Consider the following 12,393-nt stretch of genomic DNA (forward strand, 5'->3'; position numbering starts at 1 on the left):
GTATTCTATACTGCCTAGGTGTTAGTTACTCCACATTATTCTCCACAATTCCTAGGCTAATAAAGTTGTTAATGAGCCTAAAATGATGAAAGAATGAAACAGACACAGGAGGAGAGGTAAAAGAGAAAGACATACATAGACATGTCATGCAAAAACCAGAGTGCTTGTAACTTTCATGTTTTAATGTTTTCACAGAGCAAAGCTGCCCACAGAAAAAAATTTCTTTACTAGAAACTACCAACTTTCAAAATTAAAAAAAATTATTAAAATGCTAACTAAAACCTAACATCAGATAGGTATTCAAAAATAAACACCGGGACACATCAAGTTGTATACATTAAATATGTACCGCTTTTTGCATGTCTATCATACCTTTAAAGTGTTTTTCCCCCCTGTCCCTCACCCCTATAAAGTGGTTTTAAAAAAGAAAAGAAAGGAGGATGTGTTTGGCTCTCTTCAAAAGTTTGATAGAAAATAAAAGAAAACCTTAGCTAACTCTTAAGTAAAAAGTAAAACACAGGGCAAGTAGAAACAAATCTAAATGCAACTATTATATAACATTACATTGTTATTTAAGTGTGCTATTCATCTTTTTGTTCTCAGTTTACACATTAAAACAATACCAGTAAAAATCTATTAGCAAAACGTAATACATGACAAATGAAATGACAAATTATCAGATTTTGGTGGTAAGTGTAATCACTTTGTGATTAATTTTCCAACAATCCACAGAGAGATACTACACATGGTTTCACAATTCTTTTTTTTTTTTTTTGTTGAGACAGAGTCTCACTTTGTTGCCCAGGCTAGAGTGAGTGCCGTGGCGTCAGCTTAGCTCACAGCAACCTCAGACTCCTCGGCTTAAGCGATCCTACTGCCTCAGCCTCCCGAGTAGCTGGGACTACAGGCATGCGCCACTATGCCCGGCTAATTTTTTCTATATAGATTTTTAGTTGTCCATATAATGTCGTTCTATTTTTAGTAGAGACGGGGTCTCGCTCAGGCTGGTCTCGAACTCCTGACCTTGAGCAATCCACCCGCCTCGGCCTCCCAGAGTGCTAGGATTACAGGCGTGAGCCACCGCGCCCGGCCCACAATTCTTTTCTTAATATTCCAAACTTAAGATAACAGTCAATAGAATTAACATATGTCACATGAAACTAACAAAGGTAACACCAATTACTACAATGAAGAAAGAATCAGCCAAAAGCTTAAATTCATTTACATGAGGTAACACTTACTGCTTACCAGGATTATGATGAGTTGCAGATTCTCCATTCTGAAATACGTCTCCTGCCACATTCATTCTACCAGGATTAAAAGGTCCTACTCCAGTCTTGGTCTGTGAAGTTAAAGATGGGGTGTATGTTTGCATATTAACACCAAAATTACTTGACTGCAGTCCGTTAGAGACATCTCCCAAGTTGGCATTCTGCAGTGATGTTACATGTGTAATCATTAAGTTCATATCTCGCCCGTCAGTATTTTCTAATTGGCCATCATTCACAGAGCTTACACCTGTTTCTAAGGTTGTAACATTAGCAATCTGAATTTCAGAGTCTGGTTCTGTGGTGATACCACTATTACCCATTCCTGCATTTACCTTACTTCTTGAAAAACTGGAAGTGGAGAAATCCACATCATTGGTTCTGTTTTTAGTCTCAGAAGGTCTCCGTTCAATAAAATTGGAGGAATTTTTCTCTTGCCCTTGATTTGTTTCCATGTCCTCTTCATCATCAATGACAATTGTCTCACTTACACTTCCCTTCTGAGATGCCAACTCTTTTGAGGAAGGGAGAATTTTGGAATCATTCCCTTGTAGTTCTTCATTTTTTGATGATGTAAATGTTATGGTTCTTTGATCAGATACCACTGGTGCAAAAGGTGGGGGAGGTTGTACAGGTTCAATAAAAACAACATCATCATCATCTTCCACAGATGAGTTTTGAAATTTATTAGATCTAGACACCAAAGGATTAGTCGGACCACTAAATGAATTTCCTACATTTGTGAGACTAGTTGCCATGGTCGTACTCCCTAATAAAACAGGAGTCTGATCAGTCAATTCTAATCCTCCCACTGAACTTGTGTCCATGCCAAAGAACCTGTTAAGGGATTGAAAAAAAAAATAAAAATGTCAGCATATGACTTTTAATGTTACTATAACTGAAATCATTTTTTTTAAAGGTACTTTTCCTTTTTATTCTAAATGAGAATGATTATTATCTAACATTCAGGAAAATATGTGATATCCATTCTGTGATCTTCTCATTCATTAATCATTTCACATAGCTTACATGTTAACCTCTATAGGATAATAAGGAAGACAATTATCCAACTTTTAGTAACCATATGCAATATAGTCCCAAAACCACCACATCCTTTCCAGGGTACACATACTATGTACTATATAAACTACCTAAAAATATAGATAAATCCTCCCACAGATTTGAATAGGAAAATATTCAAAATGTGACAATAAAAATAATCTTCAATATAAATTTATCCCATTTATTCACTGTATTAAATAAAATGATATGATCGAATCCCTAATTTCCCCTATCTCATCTTTTTTAATCCCTTTTTTTCGTACTGGCTGGCTCCAACGTAACTATGATTAAATCTTTCTGAAAATTTGAAATCTTTCTTGACCCTATCCAGAAAGCAGAAGTTCTTCTTTGCCAGGCACTATGCTGTGTGTTTTACATTCAACTAGCAGGCTGAACAATGGCTGCCAAATATATCAGGTCCCAATCCCTGGAACCCAAACACGTTAGCTAACTCAGATGGAAAAGCAGTCTTTGCAGAAACGATTTAGGTTAAGGATTTTAGAGTGAGATTACCTGGGATTATCTGGGTAGGTCCTAAATGCAGTCACAAGTATCCTAATCAAAGGGAGGTGGGGGAGGTTACAGACAGAAGAGGAGAAGGCAATGTGACCATCAAGGCAGATCAGAAAACACTGAAGTGATGCAGCCAAAGAATGCTGGCCATCACCAGAACACAGACAAGGCAAGGAAGGGATTCTCTCCTAGAGCCTCCAAAGGAAGGTGGCCCTGCTGACATCTTCATTTGATCCCAGTGAAACTGATTTCAGACTTCTGGCCTCCCGAACCCTAAGAGAATAAATTCCTGCTGTTTTAAGCCAGCAAATTTGTGGTAAATTGTTACAATAGCCAAGAAGGCTAATACAACCCACTTTTTAGCTAAATCTCCCAAACAACCATTTATATCGGTATTTTTTTTTTTTTTTTTTTTTGAGACAGAGTCTCATTCTGTCACCCTGGGTAGAGTGCAGTGGTGTCATTGTAGCTCACTGCAACCTCAAACTCCTGGGCTCAAATGATCCTCCTGCCTCAGCCTTCCAAGTAGCTCAGACTGCAGGCACACATCACCATCCCTAGATAATTTTTCTATTTTTTGTAGAGACAGGGTCTCACTCTCTTGCTCAGGCTAGTCTCAAACTCCTGGCCTAAAGCAATCCCCCTGCCTTGGCCTCCAACTAGGATTACAGACATGAGCCACTGCATCCTGCTTATATAGGTATGATTTTTGTCCCACTTTAATGATTAAGAAGTTGTGGCTTAGAGATGCTAACTTGCCCAAGTCACCCAGCTAGAATTAATACCCAGATTTGTAAAACTGAAGAGTTCAAACTCTTCATCATTCTGCTAAATTCAACTAATATTTTCTGAACACCTACTATGTGCCAGGCTCTCTTGAAGCCAGTGACACCAGAGTTAAGAAAATAATTTCTAGAAAAAGTTCTTCAGCAAATGGAGAAGATGTGTTCATAGGCACAGGTGGTAATATCACTAATTCTGAACAGGAATCACTTTGATCTCATGGGTCAAAATGAGAAGGAAAAAAAAAAAAAAACAACTAGAAGGGGGAAAATGAAGTGTGAGTATAGACCGTAGGCAACTTTGTAGAATGGGAAGTTGAAATAGTTTATACATGGTAGCCTCATTTTCATAGTTACCTGAAAAGGTGAGGAGACAGTCGTTGTATAAGTCTTAAAGACCAGTTTAAGAACACTTACTCCAGCCTGGGCAACATAATATGACCCTATATGACTAAAAAATTTAAAAATTAGCCAGGTGTGGTGGCATACGCCTGCAGTCCCAGGTACTCAGGAGGCTGAGGCGAGAGAATTGCTTGAGCTTGGGAGTTCCAACTATGACCACACAACTGCACTCCAGCCTGGGTGACAGAACAAGAACCTGTCTCTAACAAATAAAAAAAATTAAAAATTTACTGGAAAGAGCTTCTGTAAGGACAAAGAAGAGACTATGGGTGACAGGGTGGAGAAACTGTTCACTATATACCTTGTAAAACTTTCTTAATTTTTAGACTACATGATTTATCACTTATTTTTTTAAACTAAATTTAATTTTCTTTAAATGGGATGATGACACAGATTAAAAAGGTAACTACTTCAGTTTGGTGATCAGAGGATTGAGGAAGTGACATTTACACTGAAATATGAAATGACAAGAAAGATCCACCCATGAGGAAACTGAGGGAAGGACATTCTAAGCAAAGAACACAGCTCCTGCAAAGCCTAGAGGGAATGAGGCTGGCCAATTCAAGCAACAGAATAAAGCCAATGCAACTGGAACAAAATAGGAAGGGAAGAGGAGGATGAGATGAAATAAATTAGCACAGAACAACTCATCAAAGCCAACAAGTCAATTCATTAATTATATTCAACAGATCTAGAGCACCTAGTATGCACAAGACACTGTTTTAGTATCTTGTAAAAAAAAATCAGTAATCAAAACAGGTAAACATCTCTGCCCTTAGAAAGCATTAATTCTCAAGGTAAGAGTTTGGATTTTGCTGTAACAGGAAACACTGCTGTGTTTTCAGCAAAGAGCTGACATAATCTCAGGTTTTAAATAGATCGCTCTGGAAGCTATGTGAGAAGTAGATTATAAGCGAGCAAAAACTGGAAGCAAATAAACCAACTAGATGGTCACTGGAATGGTCCAAGTGAAAGATGACAGTAACCGAAACAAGGGTGATGATGGGAGATGGAAAAAGTGAACAGATAGGATATTTTAATAGGTAAATCTTACTGACATGAAAAAACCTACAAGATATACTGTTGACTAAAAACAGTTACACAACACAAAAAGTATCACTACTACAATGTTACATATACCCCAAAAGCCTATATATATTTTTCCTGAAGTGTACATATATATATATATATATATATATATTTGTACATAAATTCATGAGGGAAAAAAATATCTCTGGAAAGATCACATCATACTGCCAAGTACTTTGCTAAGGGGGACAGGAAGTTTAGGTAGGTGAAGTGATCAACAAGATAGATACACTTTATTTTTTTTATTTTTTTTTGAGACAGAGTCTCACTCTGTTGCCCGGGCTAGAGTGAGTGCCGTGGCGTCAGTCTAGCTCACAGCAACCTCATACTCCTGGGCTTAAGCAATCCTACTGCCTCAGCCTCCCGAGTAGCTGGGACTACAGGCATGCGCCACCATGCCCGGCTAATTTTTTGTATATATATATTTTTAGTTGTCCATATAATTTCTTTCAATTTTTAGTAGAGACGGGGTCTCACTCTTGCTCAGGCTGGTCTTGAACTCCTGAGCTCGAGCGATCCACCCGCCTCGGCCTCCCAGAGTGCTAGGATTACAGGCGTGAACCACCACGCCCGGCCAAGATAGATACACTTTAGATTCTGCTTCAATCTAGAAACTGACACAGCTAAGCACATGACTGAATAAAGGGGAGAGAGAGGAGTTAGTAACAGAGTAGAGAAAACTCTAGTCAAAGATGAAGGGACTATCAATCTCTGGATACAAAGAGAGAGATACAGAATAAGCACTTTTCACAGACATCAAATAAGGATATACCGACTCTTCAACGAAACACTGTATAGAGACTATAAGAAACTTGTCTTCTCAATTTATCTCTAAGATCTAACATAGTGCTTGGGCATAGAGTAGACACTGAATTGTCCCAAATATTTGTGGAAAGACCAGAAGGCAAAACCAATTATGTTCACTTTAACTATCAGAGCTATTTTTTAGTAATACCATTATTTATTTAAGTACACAATCTCACCCTTTAATTTATACATAATGTGTTATTCTCTGACCATTAAGCATCCTCGTCAAACCAAGTTCTAGTGTTGGGAGGGTACTTTTTTCCACTCAACACAGTAATGAAAATGAAGTATTTTCAATAACTTATACAGTATTTTATAGAATATAAAGATTTTTATTCTCACTTAACTGTGATTAGTTAAGTAAAATAGATGTTAACTTTTTTCTATAATAAAACAGAGCTCACATAAATGAATTAAAACTGCCCAAGGTCCCAAGACAATGCAGGATTCAAACACTGCACCCAGAGCTCAATTTCAAAACCAATCTCCAATCCTCTAAGAGTAAGAGCTGTGTGTCTATGTCAGGACGAAATACATGCTGAGGTTGAAAAATGGCAAAAGATACATTTATACCTGCACCAAAGAAAATGGATGGCCGGGCGCGGTGGCTCATGCCTATAATCCTAGCACTCTGGGAGAACGAGGCGGGTAGATCGCTCAAGGTCAGGATTTTGAGACCAGCCTGAGCAAGAGCAAGACCCCGTCTCTACTAAAAATAGAAAGAAATTATCTGGCCAACTAAAATATATATAGAAAAAATTAGCCGGGCATGGTGGCGCATGCCTGTAGTCCCAGCTGCTCGGGAGGCTGAGGCAGTAGGATTGCTTAAGCCCAGGAGTTTGAGGTTGCTGTGAGCTAGGCTGACGCCACGGCACTCACTCTAGCCAGGGCAACAAAGCGACACTCTGTCTCAAAAAAAAAAAAAAAAAAAAAAAAAAAGGAAGAAAATGGATAATTCTATTTGAAAATTTAAACCAGGTGCCAACTGTGCCTATAGTCCCAGCTACTCAGGTGGATCTCTTGAGCCCAGGAGTTCAAGTCCATACTGGACAATGTAGAGAGACACCATCTGGGGGCGGAGGGGGGACTTAAGGGGTGATTATTTGTTTTACTCAAAGATCTACAAGTTGCTACTTTATATCCTAAGGCAGTATTTTAAAAAACTAAAATATAAACACCATTACTCTAAAATAGCTTGTTAATAAGAAAAACTTCCTTATAGTAAAATAGTTAAGATATGCTAAGGGGAAAGCTTCAAATTTTAAATAAACCTGAAAAAATGTTTAACATTACCATTACTGAAAGTTTTAAAAATTGAAATATGACGAATAACATCTTATTCAAAAATTTCACAACTAATTCAATCAAAAATTTTTTTTGAAAGGCAAGTACAGGCATTCAGTAATAGTTAACATTTATTTGATGCTTATTATGGGCCAAACATACATGTCAAATATTACAGCAACCCTTTGAAGTATAATCATTATCATCTCCATTTTTTACATTTAAAAAACAAACAAACAAAAATTCTCAGCCGGGCGTGGTGGCTGACGCCTATAATCCTAGCACTCTGGGAGGCCCAGGCAGGTGGATCACTCAAGGTCAGGAGTTTGAGACCAGCCTGAGCAAGGGTGAGACCCCCATCTCTACTAAAAATAGAAAGAAATTATACAGACAGCTTAAAATATATATATAGAAAAAATTAGCTGGACATGGTGGCACATGCCTGTAGTCCCAGCTACTCGGGAGGCTGAGGCAGGAGGATTGCTCGAGCCCAGGAGTTTGAGGTTGCTGTGAGCTAGGCTGATGCCATGGCACTCTAGCCTGGGCAACAGAATGAGACACTGTCTCAAAAAAAAATAAAATAAAATAAAATAAAAATTAAAAAAAAAAAATTCTCAAAATTTAAGTAAGCTGTCCAAGACCATAGCTAGGAAGTCGCAAAGATCAGGATTTAAATATTCATAACTACTAAACAATATGATATTTAGTATTATAAAAAACATAAATAAATAATGCAGCTATTATTTTAAAACTCAGCCATTCAATAAAACAATAACCACATCAGTATTGAAAATACATAGGCTTCAAAAGGAAGAAATATCATCTCAAAGTGTCAGGCTAAAAGGGGACTTAAAAAAAAATGAAGTTAAACCTATAGTTAACATGCACTTGTCCTAAGGTAGGAAGTATCCTGATCAACACAATGATTTTCTGAGAAATGAGGCAACATAAATCCACTAATGTTACGAAATGTGTGGGTTTTTAATTTGTAAGTTCTTTGAATCTTTTCTATGTTTTAACATATCCAACACAGAAGAAAATAATTTCTGGGACAGAAAAGTTAAAACTGACTTTGTATTACCCTTTGGGGGCTGCTAGGAGTCAATTCAGTCTCCTCAGAAGATAATGTGGCACAGAATAGGATTTTCCTTACCAGTTAGTTCTCTGCAGTAATCTACTTCTCAAAACAGAGTAACAGCTATTTTCAAATCTTAGAGTGTAAATAAATTTAGTCACTTCTATACGTCATTGAGAATATGTTTCAATCACAAAACACTTCATCCTGTAAAGAAAAACAATCCAATTAAAAGTTGACCACTTCTCCATTATCCAAATAAAATCTGCTCCATTTAGCCACTTTTCTAGCTCAAGTCAATTCTAATTAGCTATTTAACATGGAGCTTCACTTCTCCGAGCTTCAATTTTCCCTACAGCAAATGATATAAAAATGGTTCACAGGGCTTTTCTTAGAATTCAAAGAAATAACTGGATGTAAAAGCCATTTAGCCCACTCCAAAACACTTACCTAACTCCTAAACAATTATCAGGCAATCTCTGCCTGTACCTCAGGATTTCAGTAAACTTCCAATTAATTTTTAAGTTTCATTGTGATCATCATAAATCATAAATAATCAGCATAAATCATAAATGCTTTCATAGTTTTATCTGGTCTTTACTTTGAATCAATGAGAATCAATTAACACAATAGTTGATGCTCTCATGAAAAAACAATGAAAAGGTGATAGTTAAAACATAAATACTGACATATAAGAAAATATCAGTACTTGCTGAAAAAAGGTGATGAGGCTTCAAAAAATAAAAATCACAAAGGAAGCAAATTAAAGTGCTTCAACAAAAATATTCATCATTCTCTCACTGACAAGCTTATCTAAAAGCTTTCCAGGTACCAAAAGAATTACAAAGAAAGCTAAGGCAAATTCTTCTCTACAGCAAAGGGTATTAGTGTTCATGGCACTTACAATAGTTCTAAGGCAACATGACAAATATAAAATTTTAAGAATAAAAATTCCTAGTAAAATAGGAATAGATGGATTTATTTATAAATATTTATAAAAAATATCAAACCAAAATACATCAAACTTAAAGGGAAGGCCAGGCTCGGTGGCTCACGCCTGTAATCCTAGCACTCTGGGAGGCCGAGGCAGGCGGATTGTTTGAGCTCAGGAGTTCGAGACCAGCCTGAGCAAGAGCGAGACCCCATTTCTACTAAAAATAGAAAGAAATGATTTGGACAGCTAAAAATATACACAGAAAAATTAGCCAGGCACGGTGGCGCATGCCTGTAGTCCCAGCTACTTGAGAGGCTGAGGCAGGAGGATCGCCTGAGCCCAGGAGTTTGAGGTTGCTGTGAGCTAGGCTGACACCATGGCAATTTAACCCAGGCAACAGAGTGAGACTCTGTCTCAAATAAATAAATAAATAAATAAAATAAAAACTTAAAGGGAAATGTTAAAAGCATTAATATTAACATCAAGAATCAGACAAGGACATTTTTTTTTTTTACTACCATACAGCACTATTCTGAAAATCCTAGCCAATGCAATTATGCAAAAAAGAAATAAATATAAAAATTTGAAAGGAAAAATATCATTATATATGATTCTTTACCTCAAAGACCCAAAATATTTAAGTGAAAAACTAATACAAATAGTGAGATAACTTAGTAAAGTTACTGGTAAGAAATTAAAATGTAGAAATTAGTCAACTGGATTACAATTGAAGACAGATAAAATTTTGCTCCCATCCAAAGATCAACTAAAACTACATTAATTAAAAAAAAAGAAAGAAAGAAAGAAAGAAAGATAGCCCTACAATGAAGGGAAATAGGGCAGAATTCAAGAGCACTGAAATTTTGGAAGAGGAGATGCAGGTAAGCATGGATTAGCTGTAACTGACCTAACAGGCCTGAAAAAGGTAAATACTGAACCCACACTAAAGAAAGTTCTGAAATGAACAAATTACAAATTAAATTGAACTTGTAGTTAACATGCACTTGTCATAAAGTAGGAAGCATTCTCATCAATACAATTTTCAGAGGAATGAGATAACAGCTCAAAATAGAATCCTCAAAAGGTTCAGGAACCAACAGAACCACACCACCTTTTCTGCAAAGGGGATAGTATATCTATGATAGCTTAACTAAGAGAACTGAGTGAAATCTACTTGAGCAGTTAGATACCTATACTTCCTTTCCCATCCAAATAAGTCTAGAGGTTTAATTTGTAGAAAAAGTACAAGACTGACATTAGACAGGATGATGCCAGGCACAATTTAGGGTCAAGCACCTTAACTTCATCTGAATCTGAGGTATAAAATAAACCTATACATACTTAATGCTGATGTTGAGACTTAACCCCCACCTTAAATCCCAGGTCACATATCTCTCCTCTCAAGGAACTGAGGACTTTTTCTGGGAAACATGATTTCATTAAAAAGAAAGACTTAAAGATACCAACAATGGGGATTTCCCAACAAACACCCACCCAGATCATCCATAATAGAGTGTGACACCAACAGTACCCTGATTGCCAAGGGCTGAGCATATCCAAACAACTTTTAGACAACCATCTTAATCATGAACAGCCAGCCAAGGATTACCTGACAGCTGAGAAAAGATACAAAGGCTCACGCCTGTAATTCCAGTACTTTGGGAGGAATATCGCTTGAGGCCAGGAGATCGAAACCAGCCTGGGCAGCAAAATGGTGAGACCTCATCTCTACAAAAAATTAAAAAATGAGCCAGGCATGGTGGCACACGCCTGTAGTCCCAGCTATTAGGGAGGCTGAGGCAGGAGGATCCCTTGAACCCAGGAGTTGTAAACTGCAGTGAGCTGGGATCACATCACTGCACTCCAGCCCAGGCGACAGAGCAAGACCTTGTCATTCATTCATTCATTAATAAATAAATAAGACAGTATGGTACAGAATAAGAACAGGGAGACAAACAGAAAAAAGAGTCTAAAACTGATCCAATAGATCAAGCAATTTAGTGTACAATGAAGATTTCAACAAGGGATACGAATTTTTCAGTAAAATAGTATGAAACAACTAGAAAGCAACTGAGAAATATTATTTCAATCCCTGTCTCACATCAAAAGAAATTCCAACATTAAAAATTTTAATGTGAAAATATATAAAATATTGAAAATTTTTTATTTTTACTAATTTTGGAGTTACAAGGTCCTTGTAAATCCGACATAAAAAACAGATGAAGACAGACTTAAGGCAAAAATGATCATTCATAAGTGCATAGCTCAAACTAGCCACCATCCCCCATTCCAAATCCCAACTCAGCTGTGGGGATAGCATACTACATTCCCAGAGCAGGTAGCTGGACACAGGGCTGGCAGTGAGGAAGTTTTACTAAAAGTTGGGATTATGTGTTTGGGTTGGTCTAGAGCAGGTGATACTTTTACTTTCAGCCCTCTGGACAACAGCAACAGCTTTCCCTGAGGCATCTATCAGAAGATTTAATGAGATATGATCCTTTTTCTCATTTTTTTCATCCAGACATTTAAGGAAATCTTCAACAGACCACTACCTCACCACAATAATAACAGAACAGAAGTGTCAGAGACCACAAACAACAAGATATAAACTGTGCAAAAAGGGTCGGGCATGGTGGCTCAAACCAGTAATCCTAGCACTTCGGGAGGCCGAGGCAGAAGGATCACTTGAGGCCAGGAGTTTCAGACCAGCCTGAGCAATACAGCAAGACCACATCTCTACAAAAATGGAAAATTTAGCTAGGCATGGTGGTGCACACCTATAGTCCCAGTTATTCAGGAGGCTGAGGCAGGAGGATCATTTGAGCCCAGGAGTTGGTTGTAAGTGAGCTATGATGACCCCACTGCACTCTAGCTTCGGGAACAGAGCAAGATCCTATCTCCAAAAATAAAAAAATAAATAAACTGTGCATTAAAAAATGTTTTTAAAAAGTAACATTGAATGGCTCTATCCCTTAACAAGTAAAAATAAGCAAACTATTATAAAGACTGAGTTTCCAAATCATTTGAACAAAAAGTGGCCAGAACCTTCCCAAATATGAGGATATATATACATGTCCAAGAAGCTCAGTGAACTCCAAAATCAGGATAAACTCAAAGATATTCATATCAAGACACACTGTGGACCCCAAAGGTAGCAGAAATTTTGAAAGCAGCAAG

General features: G+C 37.3%; 1 protein-coding gene across 1 annotated transcript in view; it reads right to left on the bottom strand.

Moving 5' to 3' along the window:
• The window catches only part of ZMYM2 (zinc finger MYM-type containing 2), an 82,873-nt gene extending 74,472 nt beyond the window's left edge, over positions 1-8,401 (bottom strand). The window contains exons 1-3 of the mRNA XM_069467461.1: positions 8,361-8,401; positions 1,604-2,105; positions 1,249-1,342 (exon numbers count right to left, since the gene is read on the bottom strand). Coding sequence (XP_069323562.1) covers positions 1,249-1,342; positions 1,604-2,095 — 586 coding nt within the window. The 5' untranslated portion in view covers positions 2,096-2,105; positions 8,361-8,401. The remainder of the gene's footprint in view (positions 1-1,248; positions 1,343-1,603; positions 2,106-8,360) is intronic.
• Between the last annotated feature and the right edge of the window lie 3,992 nt (positions 8,402-12,393).

This window comes from Eulemur rufifrons, chromosome 4, assembly GCF_041146395.1.
Source record: "Eulemur rufifrons isolate Redbay chromosome 4, OSU_ERuf_1, whole genome shotgun sequence".
NCBI classification, from domain to species: Eukaryota; Metazoa; Chordata; class Mammalia; order Primates; family Lemuridae; genus Eulemur; species Eulemur rufifrons.